Genomic DNA, 16653 nt, shown 5'->3' with positions numbered 1-16653 from the left:
CATACTCCCCATTCATGACGAATGAAGGGTATGGGGCAGGAGCCCACTCCTCGTAGGTGGCAGGCAGATTCCCAGGAAAAGAAAGTATTTTGGAATGACCTTGGATTCTGATCTGACATGAACTTGAGTTTTTGAGAGGAATACATTCTATAATGATTTTAAAAAATAGGTTGCAGTTGTGTGATAATTTTGAGGAACATTACTTTTATTGGTGGGTGTGGGGCAAGCTAGCAAGGAATCGTGTTTGGCCAGAGGAGTGCTTATATATGTTTATTGTAAAATGCTGATGCACACGTGCCCTAGTCCTCACCACTCTCTCTTACTTCTACCTAGTTCAGTTCACGTTTTTGTCTTATTTCTCTGGCCCCTGTAGACATTTTAGTTTTTTACCTTGGACTTCTATTCTACTGTCAAAGCCTCATCTTATTTCTCATAATACAGTCAAGAAGTTTTTAAATTCTGGGACTCTGCATCACAATGGACAAAGGAGCTTTTTTCCCTTCTTCTCAAGTCTGTGACCTTCCCTTCCTTGGTTGGGTAGGCTCCCAAGTTCTTCTGGGACCTAGTGGGTAAGAAATTACACCTATAGCTGCAGTAACATCTGGGGAATGCCTAAACTGAGCCAGCATGTGTGGTATGAGGAGGACTCACGTAAGAGATAGGTCTTAAGCCAAAGTCCATGAGGCTGTTAAAAGTTTGGGCTCACCTCCACTTAGAGGGGTAAGATAGGGAGGGTGGGAAGGAGACACAAGAGGAAAGGGATATGAGGATATATGTGTATGTATAGCTGATTCACTTTGTTATACAGCAGAAACTAACACACCATTGTAAAGCAGTTATACTCCAATACTGATGTTAAAAATAAATAAATAAATAAATAATGTGTCAAAAAAAAAAAAAAGATTTGGGCTCACCTGACAGAATACTAGCAGGGGAGACAAAGAGCTTTTCTTGTCCCACTTTTGCCACCAACTTGACTTGTGACTTTCCTTAGCAAATGACAGCACCTCTCTGTCACTCACTCTCTTCATTAGTAAAATTGAATTGCATACATCAGTGATTTTTCTTCTTAATATTTTTAAGTCAGGGCTAACTTTCTTCGAATCAAATCTTTCCCCAAATCGTAAAATAAAGGAAAGCAGTGCTGCCATGGTGAACATGGGAGCAGGCCCCTCCCCTCCCCCCTTGTCTCTTTCCTCACATCGCCCTGCTCCAGCCCCGGGGAGGGTTACAGAGCACAGCTTTCCAATCACTCAGGGTGTGAAACATGGGAGCCGCTTTAAGTGACACATTAAATGTCCAGAGTTTGGGAAGGAACGGCAGCTGACCTTGACAAAATCCGCTGTGTGTCTGCTTTAAAGTTGTCACAGCTTTATCAGACATGTGCATAGCCAAAGATCTTAGTTTTTCTTTTTCTGTTCCTCTCCATATACTCATTGAAGAGTACCTTCATCTGATTCTGTGAAGATATTAGGGGTATTCCAAATGAGTAGTCACTCTTGAGAGAAAGAGAATCTGGGCGTTACTTATCACAGGTTACACTATTCATTTGTGAATGAGGGGCCGATCCTGGCCCATTTTTTGGCAATCAGTAAATGTTAGAAGAGATGGGTAACTGGATGTTAGAAGGAGGAAAGAAGTGATGTGTTGAGTGCACACATTTTCAAGGTTAGAAGCATCTCGACAGAGGCAGCTAGGTTTGCACTGTGTATAGGTTGAAGGCCTCATAGGTCCACCCACCATCACCTCAGATCCAGATATCTTAATGACCCTAGTAATGTTTTTGTTAATTTGAAGGATACATTGGACCATGCCAGTTTCTGCCTTTGGAAAATCGAAGTTTTCTTTTTCATCTCCACATGCTTTTCTTTGAAGGCAATGACATTTTGCAATGTGACCAGGGAGTGATCCAATTTGTGGATAAACTAATATTTTCTTGGTTGGCAACTGGGAAGGGCAATCATTATAATAATTATTATAACACAGCTAATATCTACTGAGTGATGATAAAGTGTGAGAAACTGTGCAAATCTTTACAGGCAGTATATTGTTTAATGTGCATCAAACCTTAGGGGTAGTATTTTTATTTTCCCCCCATTTATATTTGAAGAAACTGCAGTTTAAAAACAGTGTATTGGGGGCTTCCCTGGTGGCGCAGTGGTTGAGAGTCCGCCTGCCAATGCAGGGGACACGGGTTCAAGCCCTGGTCTGGGAAGATCCCACATGCCACGGAGCAACTGGGCCCGTGAGCCACAATTACTGAGCCTGCGCGTCTGGAGCCTGTGCTCCGCAGCAAGAGAGGCCGCGATAGTGAGAGGCCCGCGCACCGCGATGAGGGGTGGCCCCCACTTGCCGCAACTAGAGAAAGCCCTTGCACAGAAACGAAGACCCAACACAGCCATAAATAAATAAATAAATAATTTAAAAAAAAAAAAAAAAAAAAAAAAAAAAAAACAGTGTATTGGAGAATATTTGGCTAGACTGGATTGGAGATACTTCCTCATTTCACTACTAAAGTTCTGGAAAGAGAATTCCAGAAGCTTGCAGCTGGTAGGCCAAATTAGATGTATTAGAATTGGCCCCCAACTGTGTTTGTTTGTTTTTAATTGAACTAGCAATTCAGGAGGGCTTAAACTTGGAGGACAACCCAGTACTGGTTTAAGCCTTATCATATAGCTCAAGATGACAAGCCCATTCCTGGAATTCTTTTTGGGAAGTTCCTGGTAAATCTTGCAGAGGTTCATTCATTCCTTTAACAGATACTTATTGTGTGCCTGCCATATGGGAAGGTATTGAACTGGGTACTTTGGGCCAAACAAGGAACCACAAGCCACAATCCATGCCTTCAAGGACCTCACAGTATAGGAGGAGACAAGTCACATGCAAAGGGTAAAAGTAAAAAAATGGAGTAAAATAATAAAGTGCACTGATTATTTACTCCATACCACTCATGTGCTTTAGAAGCTTTATGTCATTTTATCTTGAACACAACCTATGAGGTGGATGCAGTTATTATCCCCGTGTTGCTAACGCACCATAGAGAACATAAGGGCTCTATCCAAGGTCATACAGCTAACATGTCGTGAAGCCTGCAGAGGCCCCACTCTTACCCTCTTGCTGCCTCCACAGTTTAATTTGTAATGAAATTTAAAAATTTGAAAATTAAATTGCAGAGAATAGAAGTGTGACACATGCAGTAAGAAAATATTAAATAATATTCATAGAAGTAAAGATGAAGAGGGAAAGTGTAATGGTCAGCTGAGAATGAGGTGGGACGCAAAGGGAGTTGAGGAAGGAGAGAGGAAAGGAAATACCGGAGAGGGAGGGGGAGAAGGCAGAGTCCAGCATCACTAATCCAGGAAGAGATACTTTGTCAGACAGGGAGGTCACTGCGGAGACATCCATGGAGATGAGGATGGAGAAGAAGCCTTGGCTTTGGTTTTTAGGAGGTTTTTATTGACATTCAGGGAAGCTTTTGGAAGAGTACAGAAACAAAGGCAGATTGCATTGGGTAAATTCTGAGTAGCCATTTATGTCTAAGTTGCTGATTCTAATAGTAGGGTGGCCCATCAGACAACACAGTCGTGATAAGTGGGCCAAGGTGTGAGAAGTAACAGGGAACGAGGAGGTCTGCAGCAGACTGAGGTCAGTATCGCCTGATTTTTTATCTTCCAAAAGAAGCCAGAAACCCTGAACTTTTGGTGTGATATTTCCTGATTTCTAAATGTTAGTTCAACTAAGAAAATAAAATAAAACACAGTTGAGGGCCCACTGTAATACATCTGTGGGCTGAACTTGGCATACGAGCTGCAAGCTTCTAGAATCCTCCTTCCAGAAGTTTAGAAGTAAAATGAGGAAGCATCTCAAAGAAGAAGTAAGGTTAGGGATGGTTTAGAATTGCACTTGAGGAGTGTGTGTGTGTGTGTGTGTGTGTGTGAGAGAGAGAGAGAGTGAGTGAAGAGCTGCTTGTTTTTATTTTCTTGGGGTGGGTAAACATAAACTCACTAAGGAGGAGAAATAAAGAGACCCAAAATATCATAAAGAGATGTCTGAAAAATTAAAGTGCCAGTGGCAGGAAATGGATTAAGAGGCCAGTTATTAGAAAGATGAGAAGATGTAACCAGTGATCGGAAAGTGAAGAGAAGGAAATGAAGAGAGTCTATCTTGAGGTGAGGACGTATTGTATGCTAAGTGCAGAGTCAAAAGGAGCCTGGAACCTAGAGAGGAACCTGGAAAAGTTTTGTGATAGCGGCTTAGGGGATAGAGAGTGGCAAGAGTATAGGATGATTAGAATTGTAGAGTAGCAGTGAGGACCCAGCTGACCTCCATTATCCATTAGTTTTAAGTGAGCATCTATTTATGTGACACAGTGAGGTGATACAGATACAGTAGGAGATACAGATTTGAATAAGACTTAATTGCTGCCTCCAAGAGCTTATCGTCTTACTTATGATCAGTAGCTCTAAACTGAACTGATTGATGGGCTAGTTTCCCAAATTACATTCATTCACTTGCTAGTCATCACTTTGCCATATCTGTGAATTATCTGTATTATTATTTGCTCAATAGTTTTCTTTGAATCACCTCTTAATTTATATACAAAAATAGAAAAATGAAAATAGAAATGAAAAATGAAGCCATATATCATTACTTGCATTGTTGTGTTTTTCCAAATATGCATTTTTAGAACATACAAAACTACTTGACGTTTTGTCAGAAGTTCATCTCTATTCCACCTAAAATAATCTTGTATCTTACCAATAGAACATATACCGTGTCTTAGGAAAGATAGAACTGGTTAGTTGGTAGAATTCTTTAGGTCATTCAAAGCAAGAATTTTTCCACATTAGAATAACTGCACTATGGCCTTGGTTTTTTATTCAGGCAGGTCAGTTTGGATGGCCTGATCTGAATTAAATGGATAAAGGCAGGCACCTCTTTGTCTGACAATTTTAAAATAATGCTATTTGAATAACAAGAAGTTAGAGCTTGACTGCAGAGCCTTCCAAATTAATCTAGTCTGGAAAAAACCAAAAATGTCATCAAGTAACAGGAGATTTGTCAGCTTCCCTGCTTACAATTTTTATATAAAACACAAAGGTTGGCAGATTATAGACGAAAGGTCAGTTCAGCAAAAAAAATATGTCAGACAATCTCATAACATAGGTAACAGAGGATGGAAGTTGGAAACTACTATTGGATTCTCAGAAAGAGATGAGTTTGTTGGCAATGCGTAAATATCATCACGATTTTCTGTGGCTGTTCATTTTGGTGGCTGCTTCTTTATGCTGTCTCCAAAATTTGATTTAAAAGACACTGAAGAGGCTGTCTTCCTGAGAAAGATTTACTTTGTAGCAGTTTTACTTTTTTTTTTTTTCTTAACTAATCTGAAGAGGAGAAATGGACTTCCTTCACCTTGTTTCCCAGTCTCACCCATTCCATCCCTTAACCAAAGCTCTGAAATGGCAAAAACAAGAAGCCAAGGCCTCTTGCAAGAGCAGTGGTACATAAAGACAGGGTTTACAGTGAGTCCATCATCCTGAATGATTAAAGGAGGACCAGCAGCTAAAGCATGACTTGTACAAATAGAGTTGCTCAAAGGTTCACGCAGGTAGGACCTGCCTCGGAGCAGATTACTGTCCAGGAAAACATTTCAGCCCGTTCCAGCCTTGGGAGCACAGGTGAGTCTGGGGATGCAGTATCAGGCCAGTGTGTTCACAGAGCCATGATGCTGAAATTGTAGGGCATCTCAAAAATTTCCAGCGTGTGCAGTGCTGGGAATTTGCAGGCTCCTTAATACATCTTTCATCTGTATTTTAAGTGCAGGGAATTGTGCAGAATATCATCATTCTATCCAAGTAGCTTGCAACATACATCACAGTCTTATTGCCTTGTGCTAGTGCAGATTATAAGCTCTGCATGCATTTAAGAGAGGCTTCCTATTTTCTATGAGCTCTTCACTGTAGCCTTGCAAATAACTGAGGCCAAAGGCATTTCACACAGCATTGTGGGCCAATAATCAAGGATATCTGTTGCTGCTTGGCCACAATGTTTTCGGTTTCGTCTTTCTGCAGTGTTGTTTTCTGACTGCTTTCACCTCGCTCCTAAGTCTCCCCCTTAACCCACATGCTATATATACAATTTTAATACTTATATTAAATTTTAAAATTTTTAAATTTTAAAAATTTTATACAATTTTTCAGCAATTTGCATTGCTGAAATCCAAGTGGGCCTATGACAAAACTTGCCTTCCCTTCCAAACAATGTAATTCTCTCCCCCACTATAAGCTTCATTAATTGAATCATTGATCCTGGCTTGCTGGTAAGGACCAATTCTTTCAACAAATGTATCCAATTTCCTGCTAGTGGTAACTTTCATTCTTCCTGGAATAGCAGGCAACATTAATTTTGCATTGGACCTAGGAGTCTCAGGAAGCTGGAATTATAGGCACCGTCGTCCCGCCCTTTTCCTCCTCAAAATAAAATGAAATAAAATAAAATGAGCAGCTGCCCAGTGGTGAGGCTTGAGGGATGGATAATGACAAAGAAGAGAAAAAGGCATTAATTTCAGGATGGGGGCAGCTGCCCGGCACTATCTCCCTTTGGATTTTGGTTCCTTTAGCATCACGGTGAGTTATTAATATGTATGGTCCGTACTTTATTCAAACATTATAAATCTATGCAGAAGTCTGGTGTTTGGGTTTTCCTTTATGGCTTTCCTTCTTCTTCCCAGGATTATCTCATTTTGATCGGGAAACTTCTGCATAAAAAACACACATGGAGAACTCACATTTCCATACCATAAATATTAAAAGGTGTTTAAGCTTTACAGTTTCTTCTCCCATCCCAATGGGAGGAAATTTAGCCTTCTAATCAGGGGGCCATTCTTAATGTTCTTTTTATTCGCAAGCCAAAAGGTAAACTTTAACTTGCCGTTGAAATTGTACTGTGTAGTTCTTTTCATTTATGTAAATTGTGAAATGCTTGGCTATGCCATGTCTTTTGTATGAAGCTTATACTAAAAAATCTAGCAGTTATCTGAGTTGTTAAGAATAGTTGGTTGGCTTACTTTTTAAGGGTCAAAACCAAGTCCAGACCTTTTTAAGACTCGTGATTAAAGTACTTTTTGCTGGATAATTATAAAGTATGGATTCGTCACAGTGTGGATTCATCACAGTGAATCTGTAGCAGACAGAAAAGGGAAATGGAACTAGCAAACTTAATGTCTCCTTAGTAGCTTTTTAGCTTCTGAGCAGCTTCCTATCTCCCGTTTATTGTCATTTTTGTTAGCATAAAAAAGTAGTCATAAATTTTGGTTCCCATGGAAATATAAAGGAATGCATGAGCTATTTCATTTGGGGATACTGTCTGCTAATCACGCAGTCTCTGCTGTTGTACTTCGTGATGGGAAATGAACATGCTAATTCGTGCTTTTTTTTCTTATTTCAGGAAACCTGCCATATGAATATAAAATAGTGATTGCTGGGAATCATGAACTGACATTTGATAAGGAATTCATGGCAGACCTTGTTAAACAGGACTACTACCGTTTCCCCTCTGTGTCCAAATTGAAACCAGAGGACTTTGACAACGTTCAGTCCCTCCTGACAAACAGTATTTACTTACAAGACTCGGAGGTAACAGTGAAGGGATTCAGGATATACGGTGCACCTTGGTAAGTGTTCATTCCAACAGTCTTCCCCTCTGTTTTTTTAGCTCAGCACTCAGAAAGCATGGTTCCGGCTTAGGTGCCTTAAACCAAAAGGATAAAGATGAAGAGAAACCTTTTGGCTGTATTTAGAACATAACACATATTTTGGCACTGCTGCAAAACACGATGCTTGTTGTTTTCATTGTGATGCAGATTTCTTCAGGCAAGATCAATGGGAGCATGGCTTTGGTAGATACGTGTCTGTCTGTGTGACCGGGGCTGCATGTGTGTCTGTGGGACACAGAAGGATTTGGTGGAAGGTCACTGTGTTACCCTTCACGCAGCTTCAGCCACTCTGAACATTCCATCAGCCTTTGTGACTTGTTCCCATCTCGTTTTACATTGGAAGCACTCATAAAATATCTTGCTTACATTAGAGTTTCTCAAATCTTGCTACACATCAGAATCACCTGACCAACTCTGAAGAAATACAGATTTTGAAGCCATATGCCCCTGAGACTCTGATTCTCCTTCCTGAGGTGGAGCCCAGTGACCTGTATTTTTTAAAGCTCCCCAGACAAGACTGAAGCACAAACAGTTTGGAAGTTACCGGTTGAAAGCTCACTCCTAGAATTCTCAGTACTGAAATTCTCAGCTCTAGAAAACTTGAAGCAGGCGTGTATTCCTTGGGACCAGACAAGGAAACATTTTGACCTTGGCTCTATCAGTTGTCAGTTGTCTGGTTTTGAAGAAGTTAATTCATAGAGAAGGAACCTCAGTGAAAATAATACCTACTTTTAGAGGGTTATTATGCGGATTAAATTAGGTGATGTTTGCAATGGATTGAGAAGAGCGCCTGGTGATTTGCTTAGAATAACAATTACCATTTTTCAGGCCTTAGCTCTGCCACGAGATATTTATGTGAACTTGAGCAAGTCACTTAGCCTGTAGAGCCAGATTTTTCATCTCTAAAATGGGAGCGTTAGATCAGAAGGTCAGTAGCAGAGGAGTCTTGGATTTTTATTTGCTTTCTTACTTTTTGAGAGCCCTATATGTCTATAGAGCAGAAAAACTAATCTTTACTCACTTAACCTGGAAAAGTATCCCAGTCCTGCCTTAGGAGTTGCAGATAAGGCTGGAAAAGGACAGGGTGAATTCAGATTGGCCACCCCACTCAACAGTTTGGATTGTCTTCTGTAAAATAGAAAGTTGAGATATTTCCTGTAATTTGGTTTTCTAGCTTTACTAGTTGGTATCCAGAAGGACTGATGAGTGGATACAGGAAGTATATTTCCATTTAAAATCAACCTGACTGTGATTCTGAACTCTTAATTGAGTACTTAACCAAATGTCAGGCACTAAGTCCTTTATACCTGTTATCTCATTTTCTTCAAACCACCTTTAAGAGACAGCCACTCTTGTGATTCTCATTTGGCAGATCAGAAAACTCGGGCACAGAAAGGTTAAGTGACTGCTCAAGAATCACATGGATTCTAAGTGCTAACATCCTAATTTGAGTCTGGCTGCAGGGTACATGGTATGCCTGAGGTGGTGGTGGTAGTGCTGTGGTAATTGGTGGTTATAATCTGCAGTGTTTATATCCAGCTTTATGAATGCACGTCAATTAGTTCTTTTTATATGCGACAAGGTGGTAAAGGGCAAGAGAACAAACACAGAAATTAGTCCTATCAAACAGTAATCTGAAAGCTGATCTTGGGGTAATGTAGGATGTCGATATCAGCATTTCTGGGTAAAGGGCAGGAGAGAGAGAGCTTTTTCAGCTTCACAGCTCACTTCTCAATGACTATGCAGTAGTTGAGGAATGACCTCTAATTGGCAGAGAAGCTCTACATGGAGTTGAGATGATTTTTTCAATAATTTAAGATGATTTTTGAAAAATCTTCAGAGCCCAGAACATTTCAGCCCATTCCTGAACAAACAGGACTTTCAGAGGTTCCCTGGATTGATGGTTGTTGGTGTGATGACAGCAAGCTTCCTCCATTATCTGAGCAGGTCCAGATCTGTTTAGGATAGGGTTTAGCTCAACCAGATTATGGCTGTGATGCATGAGGGAGTGATTTTGGATTCCGAGGCAGATCGTGTAGCACCTCAAGAAATAACATAGTAGTTCCAATATGCGAAGTGATGGGGCATAATTTGGTTTTGGTGGTGGTACAAACTTCGGACAAAGTTTATGTCTGAACTGGATTGACCTCATTCAAAATTTTTTATTTTAATATTGGAGAAACTGGTAAAGTCAAGAAAACACACAGCATTAGTCTTCTAAAATGTTACCCTGAAGTTGTTTATTACACACAGTTTATTGGGATTTCTAGAAAGTTTGAATTATTTCCTTTCTTTTTACAATGAGGGAGATCTTTAAATGGAATTTGTCTCACCCATAGGAATTGTTGATACTTTGTCTTTTTACCAAGAATACAGGGGTTGATGAAAAGGAAATTGCAATTTCATCATATTTTTATGATTAAAATTAGTGTTAATATTAAAAATAATAATTAAAATAGTTTAAAAATTAATATTCCCAGAACTGCTGTAATCTGAACACTGATTTAGGAATGCCTATGTTAGCATTTCTATGCAAGGAGAGCAGATTTTCCCATTTCTGCTACTTATTTATTCAGCCTTGGGACCTTGGGCATTTTTCTGAAAGTCTCCATGCCTCCGTTTTCTCACCTCTAAAGTGAGAAATAGCAGTATTACTTCTCTCTCATGGTTGTTATAAGTGAGTTAATGCATCCACAGCATGCAGAAGACTTCCTGGCATAGAGTAAGTACTGGATAAGTGTTAGCTCTTACTGATGTAGCAGGGTTGGTGTTTCCAATGTACTTTATACCTTTGTCTACCTTCACATGGAGACAATTGCACTAGGAGTCAGATGGGCTGGCTTCTACCCTTAGTTCAGTCTCTGCTGTTTGCACAACAAATCCCTTCTCTATTTTGTAAAACAGGGGTAATGAGGTCTGCCCCCACTTTCTCTCTGATGCCACTCACTTCAATAGTCACCAAAATTAGAATCTTTAAAGAGCATACATATTTGCAGGCATGCTTGATTATTTTAATATCTTGTACAATTTTTAGCTTCTTTCACTAGTAAGAATTTGACTGGAAGCAAATCTGGGGCGGGGGGGATTTATGCTAGAGCTGCTACTCTCCTCCTATGAGAAATAAGGATTTTCCATCCTGAGATTCACACATAGGTGGACATCTGCTTAGTAACCCATTAGATACTCCAACTCCAAAATAATGTGAATGGTTTTAACTTTGATTTCCATGCTTTTCCTGTAACATTTCTGGAGGGAATATTAAGTTCTGATTTACTGATATTGCTAGTGGTTTTCATTTAAAAACAGAAATCAAAATAAGAACCTTGATACTAAGGATTTCCATCCTGTCACAGGTTTCTCAAAAATAATTGCCATCTCTGTGATAAACCATAATGGAAAAGAATATAAAAGAAGAACGTCTATATGTGTATCACTGAGTCACCTTGCTGTACAGGAGAGATTGCCACAACTTTGTAAATCAGCTAGACTTCAATCAAAAAAAAATTTTTTTTAAGTAATTGCTGTCTGACCAGGGAGAGAGCTTATTAACTCATGTATTTACAAAATGTGGATTGTGACTCAGTTTCACTCTAAACAAGGTATATTAACTCATATTCCTTACATGTTTATAACTTGTAGTACCGCTGAAAGCTTCCTAAAGACCAGAGAGAATTAACGCAGTGTCTCCTAACTTACAATTTAGGAGGAATTTGTATGTGGAAAATAACTTACAACAATCCTGAGCAGTCATGTGTGTTTGCAATTGGAGCACACTGTCGTGCCAATTAGATCTGCAAAGAAGAGGGTTTGGATGTGGTTTGATGGGTCTGGGAAAATCCAACGGCCTACACTGAAGAAGTTGTAAATAGGGTGCCTTATCCTGGAAGAAAGGTGCTCCCTTGGAAGGAAGACAAGGGTTGACCAGTTCTCAAGGGGCAGCCCGGCCTCAGGAAGCCTTCCACCCAGTTCTGTGGCTTCTGTATGTATTCCTTCGCCACCTCATTCTTCCAAGAATCGTGAAGAAAGGAGTCAGGCATGATGTATTGTCATGGGACTAACAGTTCAGTCACAGCTTTTCTTAACTTCTCCTATTACATTTTCCCCTCCCTCTCTGGGGGACAGAAGAGGGTCTTGTGTGGCCTAGCAGTTAGATCTGCCCAGGACTTTGCTCTCACAGCAGCACAGCTCATGGATTTCTTGTATCCCTTGTGTCGATTTTCTGCCACCGAGGTGCTTCCTGATCTCCTTTTGTGATCACTTTCAGCTTTTGATCCCAAAAATGTCTTTTCCAAAGGCTGACTGTGGTCAGAAAAAGGAGACACAATTCTAATCTGTCAAGTAACAACCACTGATATTTGTGCTAATTCACTGCTTGTCTGGTCAGGGTGGAGGGGAGGTGGCATTTTGAAATCATCTTTGTATTTTTGGTTACTGGATCTGTAGCCAGCATTTTAGTGCAAGTAGATTTCCATAAACTCACTCCTGGGACTGGGCATTTAAAAATCGACTAGCCCCTTCTTTTTTCTGATTTCAGTTGCTCTTTGGCTACTAAGATGCTTATGTAGAAAAAAAAAAAAAAATCCAGGTGCAAACGGATCAGTAGCCAAGCCACAAAAAGTAAAAAGTCTGTCTTGCTCCGACCTGAGTGTGGCAGTTGTATTGTTCAGCAATGCACCTTGTTCCTCTCCTGAACAGAAACGCAGAGCTAGTCTCCTGTGACTTTTAATGAATATGAGCGGGGCTTTCCAATGTCCAGGAATTTGATCTCTACGCTGACCAAGGGGTCAGGAACAAAGAGCACACTTTCTCATGTTAGAGTAGACCCAGGTGTAATTTGTCAGATTTAGTAATTGTAGAGGAAGTGCCTTAACTTCTGCAGCAGGAAAATTAGATCGAGCCTAGGCAGCGTAATTCTAAAATGGCTGAAATAGCAAGAGAAAGTCCATTGAGCTGCATTTTCAAAGGAAGTGTGTGCAGGATTTTTTTTTTCCTCCCTCTCTCCGCCTCATTTTGGATCATCAACACGTTGAGTTTGTCCATTCTGTTCAGATGTAATTTTCTCAGCATTTTTCAAAGTGGGAGTTAAGCGTTGATTCCACTCTCTGCAGCCTTTATAATTGTGTTTGCATCCAAACAGCTACAAGGTCGCTCACATTTCCTTGTTCTGATCAGCACAATGGTACTGTAAGTTTACCCTGTCAGAAAGCTTCAGATATTTTTATTTCCAATTATAAGGTTTGTAATGCATCATGTATTTCGCTGACAGTCTTCAAGTTCTTGCAATAGCGAAAAAATTAACAGCAGATACTGAGTGAGAGGATGAGAAAACCAATTGGCAACTCATGATAAAATTCAGATCTGGGGATGGGTGGAATGGGCTCATTTATTTTATTTTCAAGTCATACTTTGTAATTAACTTGGGCCAAAAAAAAAAAGGGAAGAAGAAGAAGAAAAGAAAGAAACATCTCCACGTTCAGCAGGAAAGTCCTTTCACGCTAAAGAACAGGACTGTACGAACAAGACTGATTCTGTGCCACAATTTCAGGGATTCCAGCTTTTATTCAGGAGGTTTCAGGAAGGTATTGGCACAGAAACAGGTCTGTGTGTGTGTGTTAAACAAACACGCACTCTCCTTCTACACGATTCTGTTCCAGGGCCCAGGCTAACGTTTCATTTTTCTTGGCGTGAGGCCCACGGACTCTCCCATTCTGAAACCTGTGGCGGGTCTGTCCTGCTCTAGAATTACAGGCTCTGTTTACATTTTCGCCTGCTTCAGAATGCAGCTGACTGCTCTGAAAGCTGCACGGGATCAGCTTCATTTCTGGTTTAACAACCGCGCTGTTTATTTGGAAAAGGAGAAAGCAAACCCTGTCCGCTTGCTTCCTACCTCCCATCGCTAGCCATACCAGTACATACCTTGGCAAAAGCTGGTTTATGTGGAGTTTAGGACGTTGGATGCAACTCATACCTTTCCACCTGCTTTTCGTGTGCCTTTAGCTGATGTGTTGGTGGTGGTCGTATAGACGAATGTGGAGGGGGGGTATAGAAGTGTTCCTGGGCATTCAGTTATGCTTGATGTCAGCCATTGGCATAATTTAAATTTTTGCCTGCACATTCTGAGAGACCAACTCAATTAGCAAACGACGATAATATAAACTTCTATTTGGATGATATATTTCACTTAGAGAACTTTTACGTGTGTTATCTCCTTTGGGCTTCACAACAATTCTAAATAGTTAAAACCAATTCTAAACAATTAAAAGGCAAAGGGCATGTATTCATAATAATTATTAATAATAGCCAGCATTTACAAGTGCTTGTATGTCTTTTTTTTTTTTTTTTTTTTTTTTTTTTTGCGTACGCGGGCCTCTCACAGTTGTGGCCTCTCCCGTTGCAGAGCACAGGCTCTGGACGCGCAGGCTCAGCGGCCATGGCTCACCGGCCCAGCCGCTCCGCGGCATGTGGGATCTTCCCGGACCGGGGCACGAACCCATGTCCCCTGCATTGGCAGGCGGACTCTCAACCACTGCGCCACCAGGGAAGCCCCTGCTTGTATGTCTTGACAGTACGGCCCGGTGTTGCCTCCTATTGACAGAAGAAACCAAGATTGAGCTTTTGGCAGAAAAGGCGACTTGCCCAAAGTTAGTTTGGGGAGAAATAGGACTAGAATCCAGCCTTCCTTTGCTGAGCTCTGAGAAATAGGACTAGAATCCAGCCTTCCTTTGCTGAGCTCTTGAGGCTGAGCCGGGATATCCTAGTAACCGCACATGTCACTCTACTCCTTGACCTGAGGCAACTCAGGAAGTGGCCACTTAGAAGCCTTGGCTGTTCCCATCTAGTTGCCAAAAGGACACACAGAAATCCAGGCCAGTCCTCTCAGGAGCTCTCAGGCTTCAGTGATGAGGTGCTTGAAGGTGAGGGGACAATGGGATGTTGGGGGGACCGAACAAAAGAATGATCCTGATCTTCCGCATGGTGTGCTCCAGAGCCTAGGGTTTAAAAAATGAGGATCTATACCTGTGCGTCATAAGACATGGATCAGCTCCTCTGGTGTTTCTGCTCCATGGCGACAATTTCCGTTTTCTGTGCACACACATCAGAGGGGCAAGTATCGGGTATACGTGGCTATTTCCCTCTGAAGCACCAAGGAGCAGCTGAGAGACACGGCAGCCCCGGGCACACGCACCGAGAAGGAAGTGCTGACCATGCTTCCCCACGGAAGTCAGGCTGGTGTGGACCCACACACCATGCTCCAGGCAGACCTGGACTTCCACGATGAGACCCTGCCGGCTCGCTGCTGGGTGTTCTTTCATTTTCTCATGTTACACTGACAGGTTCCTTTTTAACCCAGAGTTGCTGCTGGTGGAGGGAAGGAGATGATACAGTGGCTCTAAGCTCCACAAGGGCGGGGACCCTGTCAGCTTTGTTCTCCATGCATACCCTAGGCCAGCCCAGGGCCTGGCACACAGTGGGTGCTCAGTCCATTTCTGCTGAATGAATGAATGAGGGTGGTAGTGGTAAAGATGTGTCTGTGGCTGCCTGACTGAAGGTCCACACCTATGAGACACCCAGTTGCAAAAGAAAAAATATTTCTAAGACAAGATCAAGCATAGCCATGAATCTGCAAGGACAGCTAGAGATGGTAGAACAAAGTGGAACCAAACAAAGCACTAATCTATGTCCCTGAGCTCTTCATGAACATGTCTAGAGCCTTTCTGAACATTCAGAAAGATAGAGTGCACGGCATCTCTCCAGGTGAGCATGGTCAGGGAGCAGTGGGACAGACCTACCTAGAAGGCAGTGAGCATTTTCAAAGGAAGGTTCAAACAGTATTTTTAGACTCTTATTTGTCATTTCTGTGCTGCATTTGCCTTATCCCCATGCTCTGAGTAGCTACAGAAATTTCTATTAGATTCGGAGACTACGTCTTCAAGCTACAGTAAAAGCAGCCAGCGTAAAGTGTGAGTTTGGTTGGAAGCTAAACCGAGTGGGCCCTCAGAATGTCCTTTGGACGTTAGAAACCAGTTATTAAACATGTAGTATTCTCTTTTCTCAGTGGTTGAGTTCTCAATGGTTGAATTCTTTGAGTTGAATTAAAGCCATACAGATTCTGTACCATTTATTTTCAAGCTATTTGGCAAACATGTATTTCTTCTTTAATCCTTTGAGTTGTAAGTGTAATGTGAATTTCTCCAGATAGTACCAGGTGGTGAGCCCATTGGCGTCCCTTTGACAGTTGTGACCCATATTTTCCGGGTTCCAGGCACTGCTGCTGCTCTGCCTTCCTGCATACATTTATGCTATAGCTCAGGTGTGCCCACAAGGAAGTCCAGGTAACTACACAGGTAGGTTCCTTCAATCCTCCCGAGGATCCGTAGTGAGGGTGAATGGGCTTCGGAGCCCACAGCTTGGAGGTTGCCACTTCTACCTAGTGCTCTGTTTTTGCCGGGAACCTCACCTGCATGGCCTCAGGTCACCCCTTTGCCCCTCTTGGTGAGTCTGCCTGCTGCCAGAGTTGTCTCACAGCCGAGTTATGGTGATCAAAGCCATGTTGTGTTCTGCGCTCAACAGGGGAGAGGCCCTGTGCCCTTCTAGGCTGCTCTGTAACAGGACCATCAAAGGACGTCACTCAGCCTCCCAGAGAGTCACCTGTATGCCCGTGGGAGGCTTGTTGGGAGGCAGGACAGAACATGCTGTGCTCAGGGACATCCCTCTGACAGTGAAGGGTTTGTTGAAACTGGCTGAGCTCTTCTTGCTGATTCCCTCTTTCCTTAAAACATCAGTTCCTCAGGTTAACAAACTTCTGGCTGGACCTCCCCAGCAGGGAGACACCCCCTGAAAGGTCTAGTCCCCAGGCTGGACATAGCTTAAACAGCTGCAGCCCTGTTCTACCTACTGTCGGGAGAAGCAGTGTGTGTATAGAGGCCGCAGGCTTT

General features: G+C 41.9%; 1 protein-coding gene across 3 annotated transcripts in view; it reads left to right on the top strand.

Moving 5' to 3' along the window:
- Positions 1 to 16653, top strand: part of MPPED2 (metallophosphoesterase domain containing 2) — a 175831-nt gene that overhangs the window by 81101 nt on the left and 78077 nt on the right. For all 3 annotated transcript variants that reach the window (XM_081240070.1, XM_081240071.1, XM_081240072.1), the window contains one exon: positions 7450 to 7675. In XM_081240070.1, coding sequence (XP_081096196.1) covers positions 7450 to 7675 — 226 coding nt within the window. The remainder of the gene's footprint in view (positions 1 to 7449; positions 7676 to 16653) is intronic.

This window comes from Mesoplodon bidens (assembly GCF_964165515.1).
Source record: "Mesoplodon bidens genome assembly, chromosome: 7".
NCBI lineage: Eukaryota > Metazoa > Chordata > Mammalia > Artiodactyla > Ziphiidae > Mesoplodon > Mesoplodon bidens.
The sequence above is the reverse complement of the archived record's forward strand: the minus strand, read 5'-3'. Positions and strand labels throughout refer to the sequence as shown.